This window comes from Mastacembelus armatus, chromosome 5 (genome assembly GCF_900324485.2).
Source record: "Mastacembelus armatus chromosome 5, fMasArm1.2, whole genome shotgun sequence".
In the NCBI taxonomy this organism is placed as follows: Eukaryota; Metazoa; Chordata; class Actinopteri; order Synbranchiformes; family Mastacembelidae; genus Mastacembelus; species Mastacembelus armatus.
Window position 1 is genome coordinate 26,482,561 of NC_046637.1, and position 13,841 is coordinate 26,496,401.

General features: G+C 41.9%; 1 protein-coding gene across 1 annotated transcript in view; it reads right to left on the minus strand.

Moving 5' to 3' along the window:
• The window catches only part of LOC113130310 (retinoic acid receptor gamma-A-like), a 30,467-nt gene extending 17,825 nt beyond the window's left edge, over positions 1-12,642 (minus strand). The window contains exons 1-2 of the mRNA XM_026306812.2: positions 12,475-12,642; positions 3,116-3,559 (exon numbers count right to left, since the gene is read on the minus strand). Coding sequence (XP_026162597.1) covers positions 3,116-3,284 — 169 coding nt within the window. The 5' untranslated portion in view covers positions 3,285-3,559; positions 12,475-12,642. The remainder of the gene's footprint in view (positions 1-3,115; positions 3,560-12,474) is intronic.
• Positions 12,643-13,841: the final 1,199 nt, after the last annotated feature.

Genomic DNA, 13,841 nt, shown 5'->3' on the forward strand with positions numbered 1-13,841 from the left:
CACTGATTAGGATCTGGTTTGAATTCATCTGCAAATTCCTCCTAAACCTACAGTGTAATTTTGTCTAATATCGTTCACTGTGCTCTAATGAGAGATAAGTAATTTATTTTAGCTTCCCTTGATGATACATGATGACCTTCCTCTTCATTGGACACAATCAGCAAAGAGACCTGAGTAAGCTCTGTAAAGTGTAACCCTGAGGAAAAACATCCAAAGGATGTGAAAGAAATAAATAAAGGTTGTTTTCTGTAATAATGACATTTTTTATAAATGTATTAAAGCCATGAACTCACCTGCAGAGGTAACTGTTGAAATACCGGTGACGACTGACAACTTACTGATACACTATTAGAATTTTTGTCAAAATTAGTTGTGTATTTTCACAGTGTCGAAATGTCACAAAACACCTTTCCTGTTTACAGAACAGTCAATCAAACATATCTCATGTGACAAAAAACTAATTATTATATTTATATTAGAAATAAACATTCACACATGAATTTCTTTTAGTTGCCTGTGTCTGTGTGCTCTGAAATTGTTGTTGTGCACATACGGTTACAAAAACCCTGCTTTATGTGTATAAAGGCAAGCTAAGACGTTTGACAGTGGCAATAGATGAAAACAATTATTGTTGAACCTTTTTCTGATCCCTTAATCACTTTAAAAGGCAATAAGCTGTATCAGAGTGTACTAGGGCTTGGGGTAGTCGTATAGAGGTTGGGGACGAGCTAGGATACTGATTGCTGAGTGACATGTGAGGTTGAGTTGTTTTATATAAAAAGTAGAAGAGGTGACTACTACAAATAGTGGAAAAAGGTGTAGAAGGGAGAGACACGCATCTTCCGTCCATAACACCTCCCCTCCCCCCCCCCCCCCCAAGATCTTCCCGCCCCCCACCGCCCCCCCCCCCCCCACCCCCACACCGCGCCCCGCCTCCCCCCGCCCCGCCCCACACCCAAAAAGCAGACGGTGTAAAACTGGTCGCACTAAACCACACACCCCCCAAAAACACCCCTCTGCTAAGGATACACAACTACTGTAAAATGACTTGAATCTGTGAATAAACTCTTTCAGTGATCTGTTTGTTTCGTTCAGTGTTGAAGTGTGGGCAGGAGCAGCCCTCACCCTGGAAAGGATCCGCGAATTAGGATATAATCTGTGTCCGGGCTAAACACTTCACCCAAACTTGATAATCTTCTCAGTTCTTCCCATCCCTCCACTTTTTTAAAGTTGGGGGGGGTGTGTGCGGTTACGGATGAAACAAATGTTAATTGAGCGTTGCATATGCAGAATGAGGCGGCAAGAAGACAGAGAGGGTTGTAAAGGAAGAGCGAAGAGGGGGGTTTGTGGGTGGGTCGGTTGTTGACGATGGGTGGGTTGAGGGAATGAAGTCGTTGGGGTTAATAAGGGAAGAGGGGCGAGAAGGGTGAAATGTGGAATAGGTGGAATGACCCACCTCGCAGAGAAGCGAGAGAAAGTTAGCATTCTGAGAGCGAGAACAGCAGGAAAGACTCGTAAGACGCGGGCTTAGCTAGAAGTGATGAAGAGTAGAATCACAGGCAGCAATGATGAATAGAAGACAAGCACCTATAACACGAGCGCGGCGAGTGAAGAGACAATAGTATGGTGTTTAAGAGGTACAGAGGACAGAGAAGGATAAAACGAGCTCTGGAGCTGAAGCGAGAAGAAGCTAATATGAAGAGAGTGAGGGGCTACATGAGATGGATGAGCACGGAGAATAAGCTAGCGACTACCTGTCGAATGCGCAAGAGCAGAGGGCATATATAGTGAGAGGCGGCTGAGATTGCTAGGAGCGGAGATGATGGAGGAGCGAGAGAGGATGGTTTGACGTGCGGTCAGAGTGGTTGAGGTACGGAGAGGAGCAATGGTGAGCAGGAGAGGCTGAGGAAGGAGGAGATTGTAGAAGTATAGCCGACGAGAAGAGCGAGAATGAGTAGGTTCGAGGAATCGGGAAGAAAGGCGAGCAATAAGAACAAGAAGAAAAAGAATGGAGTAGAGAGGAGCGAGACCGGTAGAGTAAGGCAGAGTATAGTAGGAGGAGTATGAGAGAGGGGAGAGACGCACGAGTATTAGTATATCTTGACAAGTAGAATCCAGAGGACGAGGAGATATCGCGTTAGGGGAGAGGAAGTGTCATGAGGTCAGAGGAAAGCGTAAGAGGCAGATATAGAGATAGATTAAATAGAAAAGACAGAGAACAAGTAGGCTAGGCGAGAGGACTCGGAGGCGAGAGGAGAGGAGAGGGATGAGAGGAGGGTGAGGGAGAGGAGAGGATGAGACGATGGATATTAGAGTATCTCACGCGAGGTGGACGGAGGAGAAGAGGCACGAGCGAGAAGAAGAAGGAATACCAAAACGAAGTCCGAGAGGTAGCAGGCGAGCGAGAGGGACCGGAGTCACTGGCCGGAGGTGAGTCTTGCTTAGTCGTTTATCGGAGTACCGGTTCTGGCTGAGTGTTCTCAGAGGAGAGTGGAGTTATGGTAGGAGTTGCTCTGAGAAGTGGCTGATGAGTAGCTCGAGAGGAGGCACTGGTAGTGGCATAGCAAGTAGAAGCGTCAGCGCCGACTATAGATCCCACTATCAGAGCATTCGTCTAGCATTTGCTACATTATTCCTCTCCTCTCCTTCTCCTCTCCTCTCCTATCACTCTATCTCTATCTCTCCCCTACTCCTTATCCCTCTCCTCTCCTCTCCTCTCCTCTCCTTAATGCACAATTTCAAGCTTGATTAGAACCTCAAACTAGACCTGAAGGCTTTTTCACTGTCTCCACTGTTTGAGACAAAACAGGGCTGGTCTGGACACACTGTCTTGTCATGTGATTTTTTTGCTTCGTGACTGAACCTCAAACTAGTTGAACCTTTAAACATTTTAAACCCATTTTCATTGTTGTCTCAGTTAAGTTGAATGTGACCTAGTAGTTTTGAGCTGGGTAGAAATTTAGGCCTGGATTTGTTGTGATTCTGTTTTTTAGGAGCATGTTTGTGCATCATCTGCTTCGTTTATGTAAAACACCCCATGTAGAAAATCTTTCATAGCAATATTCTGAAGCCCAAAATAATAGCAACGGTATAATAAATTAATTTAGTTACTCACACAGCGCAGCCATCTCTTTGGGAAGGTCTGCCCCAAACCGACCGAAGAGGTGGCTACTGGCCAGCAGGTCAAAGGGGGAATGGCTCCTCATGGAGTTGAAGGTGAAGGGGTACATGGCACGAGGGAAGCCAGTCATGTGACGCACTTGGTGCTCCCTGTTGGTTGCCATCTTGAAAAGTGCTGCTGGTGGTTCAGGTGAATTCTGTCTGTCTGTCTGTCTGTCTGTCTGTCTGTCTGTCTGTCTGACTGACTGGCTGTTTCCTCTTCCTGCGACTTTGTCAGGAGCCTGTGGTGAGTGCAGAACAGACTGGTGCCATTCAGCCCCTGTCAGTTGCTGGCTTCTCTGCTGTCAGGCCACAAAGAGGTGAGATGGATGGTGATGAGGAAGGAAAAGCTGTAGAAAGACCAGGAGCCACGTGACCAAGACCTGATCAGGTCCAGACTCTAGAAAAGAAGGAAAGAAAAAGAGGAACCAGACTCCAGTTATTACTTCGAGAGCACATTGCGTTAACATCTCATGTAGAGCCAAATCAATTACAATTAACTCATCAAATTTTCTTGTGAACAAAACCATACATGAAATGCAGTGAGCAGCAAACTCAAGAAAGAGTTTAGAGTGCTGAATAAACAGTTGACAAAGCTGAACAGCGGAGGGGGGTCAGCACTTTTCTCCTGCTTTTTGTCTTCCAAGTAGTGCAGTGATTTCAGGCAATGCCATATGATTTCAATCAGCAGAGCTGTATTATAAAGGGTCTCTCTGTTCCCACTGCCAGCCTGACTCTAGCCAGTCTGCTAGAGAACCACCAGCCACAACATGCGTATAATTAATTAACCCTTTACACCAACAGACACACACACAACCCATTTATTCTCACTGTATCGACAACATAAACCCTGAATCCTTCCACTTTTTCGTTGTGGCTCTGGGACACTGTCACTAAGTTAAATGGGGGCAGCTCTCCCCTCATGTTTCTCCATGACTCTCACCCCCTTCAGTGATTTCATGAGTAGGTGGAGCCTGTGGTGAAGCTGTGGTTAATTCGGCTCTGCCAAAGAATGTCTTGTTGTTTTGGGCCTGCTTCGACATGGGAATCAAACAACCAGGCTGAGAATTATGAATTTACATATGTTCTTCTTTGAAATGCCGAGAGCAACGCATCTAATCAAAACACACACAGGTGTACACACACACACTAATGCAGGTACACATACAAAAACAATACTGGCTGCTGTAACTGACCCAGATTGTGGACAATTACAGTGTTACTGCAGGCAGTCACCTCATATGTGGTGTTAGAAATACTGCCCCCCCCCACACACACACACACAAGCAACAGTTCCTAATTTACCAAGAATGAATGTCACAGATTACGTTTTATGAGATCAGTGCACTCAAATTACCTCTTGTGGTCTTGTGGTATCTAACATTGAAATTATGGTTTTATTTGTTTGAAATCAAACAGTTTCTTTGATTTTTGTCTTGATTCCCTTCAAACCAATATAAGAGACATGAATATACGTTTGTCAATAGCAAATGATCCAGAAACAGTGTTCATGTGACTCTCAATAATCTTCAGACCTTTCTGTGAACAGCTTTCGTATTAAGTGGAAAACTATAATTTGACTCATCTATAACAAATATATCAGAACTGTGTGCATGGTTCAGTTCTACTACTGTACATGTAAATGATAAAATGTGCTTAGTCTGATGCTTTTGGCTGAAATATTGTTGCATCTTATTAAAGAGTGCTCCTGATCTCATCAATCCAGATCCTAAAACAATGTTTTTTTGTGTTTGTATTTAATTTGGATGAACTAACCCTTTAAGTACCTTGTAGTTCATACCAAAATATAACCACACCATCTGTACTGCTATTATGAGAGTATGAACCTCTGCATCCATTTGTTATTACAGCCGCTATTTCTTTCCCCTCACACATGTATATACAGTAGATATTATACATTTAAACACGAAGCCACAAAGTCAGCACAGCGAGTGTTGTTTTTAAAGTCATATTTCCCGTATTGACATATTTTCTGTAACTGTTTGGCTCTGCTGCAGTTTTTCTTCACTGTGAGGGCCAGTCAGGGAGAGTCCCTGCAACTATTTTCACAAAGAACTTTTGTGCTTGAGGTTAAAAAAGTCAAACACAGGTTTGACAAAGTGGTTGGTCGTAAAGAAATTATGACATACATGCACTGCTGTGGAATGGTACCATTAAAATATATATATTTAAATATATACATGCTTCTCCAAAAGCAGAAGACAGAAATACACAAGCTCAGACATGTAGGCTGCAGAAGTGAACATACACAGATGTTCTGTGACTTTAATCATGTTCATGGGCAAGCAATCAGTGGAAAACACACAGCATTTACACATACTGAAGCACCATTGAAACCTGCAATTGACCGTGAAGAATGAAGGAGTAAATACAGGATGGAGCATCCTTTCACAGATGCAGCTTTTGAGTCCCTCGACTTCAAGTTAAACCAATCAATTCCACAGGCCAAAATCAGTACTATGAAAGCCAGATGTATAAAAGGACTGGGATGAAGAGAAAATAAAGTTTCGAAAGCTGAGAAAAAACATGGAAAAAGACAGATGGAAACAGAGGAAAAGAATGAGAGGGGAATAATATAGGAGGGACTTTCAAGCATCTGGCAGGCCATGTGTAAGTGAACAGGGTCCTACTAATTAGAGCCACACTGGAAACTGGATTAATAAGAAAAATAAGGAACTGTGCTAAAGCAGCATGAGATGAGGGAGAAAAAATGGGCAGTGTGGCTGCTGAAAACATAAAAATGAAGAAACGATTTTATTTCCACTAATAAACCCTGAAATAATGTACCTTAGCCAAGCAATGGTTTCTTTCTCTCTAATGAGTAACACCCTCCCTCCGCCCCCTCGCTTTCCCTCCAGAGGAATACACCTTGGGTAGGGCAACAAAAGCAGCGCTGTGTCTCCGGGCCTCTGGCCTCAAGGCCTCAATGCTGCTTTCATGAGACCTGGATAGGTCAGGTCAAACTGGGTCATCTGGTCCTGGTCCTGGTGACACACAGGCACACAAGTATACCAGTGCATGCACTCACACACAGAGCTGATGCTCCATTTTTCCAGACTGCGGGGATTAAAAACAGCTTTGTGTAAAAACGATGGGGCTTTCCATCTCTCCGCCTTTTCCAACAAGCCACTACATCCTCTCGACTCTCGGCTTTTTTTCACATAACTCCAATCAAACTACACTTTAGGCAACCACTTCGTTGTGTTTGATGCATTGCTGCAGCTGTAAAGATCTTTTGGTTGTAAACAACAACATGCTTTAAGTGCTTATTAGGAGCATCATCTGGATCGAGTTATGCTGGGTGTAAATATGACTGAACTATGTTTTCTTCAAACCAAATCAGCTTGAGGTTACAATCATGAAGCAACACACACACACACACACACACACATTACTGAAAACACTAAGCTGGTTCATTTTTTCACATTGTTTACATGTGAAAACGACCTGCCTCCAGGGTTGCAGGAGCTCACCTCACTAAATTTACAACACACAAGCTGCATAACATTTCTTCTCACTTATATTGACATTTTTAACATCTTCAAACCAATTTATACACAATTTATAAATGACAAACATCAAATAATCATCCCAAGCAACCTCTGGTCAGGAGTGCAGCAGAACCTAATTCTGCTCCCTCCTGTTCTCTGTGATCATCTGTGGCCTCATGGTCATCGTCTTTCTCTTTCTGTTGTCAGACAAGTAAACACGCAAAAACAAACGCTACCTTGTAATCAGACGCTCTATTTCTATTCTGTGACTGCAAAAAGTGACCATAAATACAGCCCAATGACAACACCTGTGTTTTAGGACGGGCTTTTTAAAGTTCAGAAGTGAGTGATCAAAGTCAGGGTTATCAGTGACAGAAACCTGTCTTGGTGACTTTACTGCAAAACTGGACTGGCTTTGTACAGAAAACATCAAGCCTTCATTTTAAGATTTATTCTCTCTGGAGGCAGCTTTTGATAAAATCTGCTGATAAAAAATCTGGTGTAAAAAAATTCCAGTGTAGAGAAAAAGTTAAAGCTTTTATTGTGGACATATATTCATCTGGACTTCCATCAGATCTGAAATAAATATATCCAGACAGTTGTTCTTTGACTTTGACAAGTTTACTTAAATCACTTCTTCTCCTTGGCAGACACTTCTCTAACTCTGCTCTATGAACCTTTTATACTTACATAATGTAAAGCACGGAGGAAACAGTGTGCAGCAGAGTTTTGGTCACATTTTTTTGTTGTTTTTTGAGTTAATTACAAAATAAAATAAAATCCTGTTGGTGCGGAAACAATGTGGTACAACAGCTCAGAGAAGATAAATGACAGGAGAATTATAGTTAATGTTCAGTTTATAGGATAATGAGTCCACTTTTAGGGCTGAAAAAATGCGTGGTAATACGACGTCTTAATGTCATTCAGTGTCAGTCAGTGAATGGCTCCAGTTAAAGTGGAGACAGATCACAGTGCATAAGTTAAAAAATATGTACAAGTCATTTAGAACCGGCACTCTAGACAAACCTCCGATGCTCTTATTAACTCAGACTAGTTGCTAAAATGGAAAACACGTGTACAAACAAATCTGAGTGTAGTTTTGAAACTTACTGGTTGGTTTTCATCACTTTTCCTAGATATTAACTTGCTATTTTTCTGTGGTACTTTTTTACTGAATGCAACTCAATAAAAATACTTGCTGGTTACCCAACACGCAAAAGTAACTGATGCATAAATGATTGGACACACTTCTGCTCCCAGAAAATTCAGCCAGATCAAATAATGCATTTAGGCAAGTTTATCCCTTGTTATTCATCTGAAAGGACTAATAGTTCCAGCTTTCTAGCCCTGTTTTGGTAACAATTACAACAGCAACTAGTGCAAGAAAAAGGAGTTAAATATTTCTTTCTTTTTTTCCGGATCTGATGATAAACATACTTTGATTTTTTTTAGACCAAGAACAGGCCACAGGAACTGAAGCGGCCATTCCTTCATCTTCATTTTCTGCGTCTTTTCTCCTGTCAGTAAATAGAAAGTAAAAAATGGTTTCTTTTCTCGTCCCAACTATTTAGTCATCTCTCTGTTTCCAAACTTCCAGTGTGTGGGTTTCATCCAGAGCGATGTGAGTCAGCTGGAAAAAAACGGTGGGTATTCAGTGTTATAGTGCCACAGGGTTTACGTTTTTGAAACTGTTCGCTTGGTTATCTTGTGTGGTTTATTTGTCAATATACGCTTTGCTTATCTGCTGTTCTTTCCCTTTTCTTCTGAAATCTATTCGCCATTGTGAGTGTAATATCAATCAAATAGTTCTGGTTTTTTTTGTACTGAGTCACTTTCGACCAGAACAGAAGGCCTGTAGCTTCAGCTCCAGATTTATTTCAAGAGGACAAACTTAAAGACAGTGTCTGCATTAAAAACCACATGTTCTCATATGTATGACACCTACAGAGCTGCAGAGTAAACGAAAACCTTATTCTAAGTGGTTTACGAAGACAAAAATTCCCCCAAAACAGCCCAAATGTGTATGAAAATCATGACTTCAGCAGGGACAATTAACTGTAAACCATAAAACCACAATCAGCTCTGCCTTATTCTAAGTGAATGCAGCCAGGGATGAGCAACGCTGAGTAGAAAATACACATACTTCCACATAGAAACCATTACAGAGGAGAAAAAAGCATAGGCAGCGTCACCCACAAACAACATAATTAGATTTTCCAACAAATGACTGTACTATATTTTATGTCAAACTGACATGTAAAAATGTCTTTTGAGGAACACAAATATTGCTGGGCCATAAAGCATCAGTGTCTGACAGCCATCTTATAACCGCAAAACGTTTTTGGCTATGGTAAACACATATTTTCAGTTTATGCAAGCAATTATGTTAGTCAAGAATATACACCCAGATGTATCTATATAGATACATACATTAGCTCTTAAAGTAACATCCGCACATTATCCATACCGTGTAGCCTGTAGTGGGTCAGTGGGGGGCTGACACTGGGCAAGGGGTGAGGTATTAGCCTAACACGCATGTCTCTGGACTGTGGGAGGAAGCTGGAGAAAACCCACACGGACACAGGGAGAACATCACACAGGAAGGCTCTAGATGGCTGCAGGATCGAACCCATAGCCCACTTGGTGTGAGGCAACAGTGCTAACCACTGCATGATTGTGCCGCTCCCTAAACAACATTTATATGTTGTTTCCAGGCATTACTACACAGAAACATGTTTCAGAATGACAACCAGACATTCATCTAATTAAAGTATCTGCTAGGCCTTTAATACACTCAGGGAATAGCCCATAGCCCCACATTCAACCTGCATTTCAACCAACGTGATTTAACGTGTTTAGAGGCGTGTGCATGAAATTATGACTGGAATCTTGACTACTGCAATATAGAATAAGCTGCTCAATGGATATATCAATAGCAGACTTCTTGTTTTGTTTGTATAATTTGGACTTGAGAAGTGTGATGAAGAAGAATGACTGTGTTTACAAAAAAGCCTGAAGCTTTAACTATTTAAAAAATGCTGCAGGACCAAGCTAATGTCTACAAAGCCATCAACCATCTAATTGATAGTTTCTTGAACGTTTTAAAACATACAGGGAAGGTTCAATGAGTTGACAAACTGACATAATATTTAACAGATTAATCAACATTTAACAGAACTGTCATGTTAGTTGCCATGAAATTGCCAAGGGCATTCTCCAAAAAACCCTCTTCATTCATTAAGTGTCACTTGACTTTCATCTGATTTATACTGTAGGTTTACTCTGGTGCACAAATTTGAACTGTCAGACATACTTGAAATAACACAGCGTGAATTCCATGTTAGCAGTGTTAATGGGGAAGATGTTGATGATAGTAAGGTTTCATAAAACACACAATGTTGTCATTATCTCGAGACAACCCTGTGGCCTCCTCAGGGTCTCCAGGTCAGAGCCGGGGTCATCCCCTGTCGCTCCAGGCTCAGCAGCCCGGCCATGGGTCAGGCCTAATTGAGGCATTTTGTAGGCAGCTTTTCATTTAGTATTAAACTGAGGAGTGAGACTAAAAACTGCTTGAGCCCCCCACAATCCATGTCTTACACACAGACACACACACGCGCTCAAACTCTTTTTCGCTGCTTCTCCACAGAGAGGATTAGAAGTGTGTTTTAAGGACTTGTCGTTGTGCTAAATAGCAGCCTCAGGCCATGATTAAACACGCCGAGGACCCCTTTAGACACACTGAGACACATTCAGCCTTTAGTTTTAAAGATGTGCAGTGAAAGCAACAAAGAACATTACAAGTCACTTCCAAATCTCTGAAGCCAAATGGGCACGTAAAGCCGACCCAAAGCCAGTGCACGGCGTTTACCAAAAGCTCTCTAAACAACTCTGTGGACAATATGTAATTCTGCAGAACAAGAAAACATTTGTGTCCTTTCCTTTCAAAAATAAGTAGCAAATGCTCGCTTCTTTGTTTTGGAAGTTCCATGATTCCATTTATATGCAGTGACCAAGAGAACAGTCCTGGTACAAAATTAAACTCAGCTGACAAGGGCTTGCAAAGAAGATGGATTTTTTTTTTTTTTTTTTTTTTTTTTGGAAAAATTAAGACAGAGACAAAGGGAAAGAGAGAGAGAGAGAGAGAGAAAGAGAGAGGAGCCAGACATCCTCCTCAGCCTGAGGGGCTGTCATTCTTGTAAAGTGTAGAGAACAAAGGTGAGATTGCAATGCAGTTAAAGAAGTTATATCTAATACACACCCAAAAACAAATACATACAAGTACAGACAACCTTTACTTCAATTTACGTCAGCAAAGAAAACCAAAGAATGAAAGTAGAGCAGACACTGTACATCTGCCTTGAATGTTAGATTTTAAAAAGTCCTCTGCCAGGATCGTGTCAAAAAGGATGGCAAAGTAAAAACACAAGAGATGAAGAAAGTTATATTTAATGAGTATGTCACTGTTATCCAGAATGGGATTTCTAATATAGCATGCATCGTTTACACCCAGCTGTTTATGTCCTGCATGTAGACTCGTCTGCTTGCTCCTGCAGACGTGGTGATGAACATTCCTCTAAACATTAAGGAAAATGACTCTGAAATAGATTTGTCGAGAGTTTGCCATCTAAGCTCACAGCAGGGTCTTGCACTGTAGTGCACAGTACAGAGTGGCATGGTGTGACCACTCAGCAGCATGGTGCTTAGCACAAAGCTGCAAACAGCTCAGATCAGCTGGGAAGGCGCAAATAAATAGCATCTTAATCACAATCATCAATCAAGCATCTGCATCTGTATTTATTTAGAAGATGTTGCACGAAGGATGTAATTATAATGATTAATAGTGTGTATAAAAGATCTCCTGTTTAAATACGAGGGGGTCAGTAAGGTTATTCACACACATATACATACTCCGCCTCACACAGTCATGATCAGATGCACAGCAGACTGTCCTGTGATGTCTGGAGTCGCTTCTTTTAGTGTTTTCAGGCTGCTTATGTAATGGTGTGGAGGGAAACCTGTTTAGCTAGGTAGGTAGACTGATGTCAGGTATAGCAGACCCACTCTGCCATTTGTGTTGTTAATGGAGTGATCCATCTGAGTTTGACAGCCAGTCTGCTGGCTGACAGCCTGCAGGGTAAAGAAGTCACTTAGTCTGTTGCTGCAAACTGGCCTGAGAGGGTTCTAAAGCTCACCTGTAGCACCCCGACACTAAGGCATGCAACAATAGAACATGTTATATATGTATTATTATAACTTCTTCTCTCATTTATGCCATTCTTCAAACATTTGGGGAATTTCTAAATCCATTTTTAATTGATGTATTTTTTTTTCCCGTGTAAAGGACTTTTGTCGGTGACTGAGCCTATGAAGGGAAGAATAAAAGTGGAGATGTGCATCCATCAATAGGGCAAACAAATGAGGACACACACACATTTTCAAAAGCGTTCATCTCCTAATCTCCTCCATAACCCCGGAGCAGATGCAACTGTTGATCAGCCTTCATTCCCTTCTGTAGCTGTTTCTGTTGATCTTTCTCCCTCTCTGGAAATCTCTGTTCTCAATTAAAGCTGTCCTCAGGAAACTCAATCTCTCCACTCATGCTGTCCCAGAAACACACACACACACACACACACACACACACACACACACACACACACATACAGAAAGAGAGAGAGGGAGAAACAGACACACATCACACTCATGCTCTGACATGTCCTCCTGTCTGTCTTCTGTTCTCTCACACCGCCAACACACTAAAGTTATAAGGAGAAGATCTTAAAAAGGGATTGAAAAGCAAACTTACCAGACCCGGGATGTGAAAGCTGCGCAGTCTGGAGGTTAGTGAGGATAAGGTAAGGGGAGTATGGGCTTCAAAGTTGTGTAGTAGTTGTGTTTGTTAGTCAGAAGTCTCTCTCAAAGCGACGATAGAGCTCAGCCTGTTGCATTCCGCCTTCCTCTCCTTTTCCCATCTCTCTCTCTCTCACTGAAATACACCCTCTCTCTCTCTCTCCTCCTGAAATCATTGTGTACTTTGATTCACAAACCCTGCCTTTGTCACGTGATCCAACACTTCAAATATACAGCACATTTTTTACCAGCCACAGAATGCCCGAAGGAAGGGAAAACAAGGTCCAGAAAGCTTAGGTTTCAACTTGCTGCCCACCCCCTCTCGATCCCCCTCTCTCTCTTTCTTTGTCTCACAGTCTGCCTCTCTGTCTTTACCTCCTTCTGCACTGTACTGTCAGTCAACACTCTTTTGTTGGATTTCAACTCTGTGACTGTTTGTTTTGAGTTTCTAAATTTGTTTCTGCATTGCTCACTGTCCAAAGATAGGCCAACACACACACACACACACACACAGCAGGGTGCATACATGCATGTACACACAGCCACAATAATGAAACACTCATTAACTCACATACACACACATGCTACAGGGGGGTGCACACCTTTGGGGATATCGGTATCAGCCCTTGGCATTTGCTCCATGTTTACAGTGCCTTGATTTCAGGACTGTGGCAAGTTAATGTGGGAGTCCAGGGGCTTTAGGCCAATCAAAGGCCACTGAGTGCTTTTCTCTGAATATATTTCCCTGATGGGAAAGAAATACAGTGTCCGTTCTTATGGCTACGGACAATAGAAACAATAACTTTAAAACTGGAAATGCAAAATTCTGCTTAAATACCATAACTATGATTCAGATTTATGAAAATGACAGTGTAACAAAATGAATAATACAGACACAAAGTGAGTCAATCTGTACTGGTTGTGCTTGTACATCACATTTGACTTGCTTCAAATGTGTGCAGAATATTATGTTCATAACAAATCTACAGTACAGCTTCTCTAAAAATCTGACAGAATCTGGTATATATGTTAGATAATTTGAAAGAAATCTCCAAAATGCAAACGACCATGAGCTGTTTTCCGTCTTGCTGAGCCTGAGAAGTACAAAGGGCCATTCTCCTGGCAGTTTCTGCACCTTTAAATGAGTTCAAGTGGACTCTTTTCCTCCTACTGGATTTTCCTAAGCAAATCAACCCAGTGGAATTTCAGGTAAGGAAATGTTTAATAGAGATAGATTTGATGAGATCAGAACTGGCCAGTTGGGCCCTGAGGGGCAAAGCTACCTGCCTCTTCATGTCAGAGATAAAGCTGACTGCTACTGTC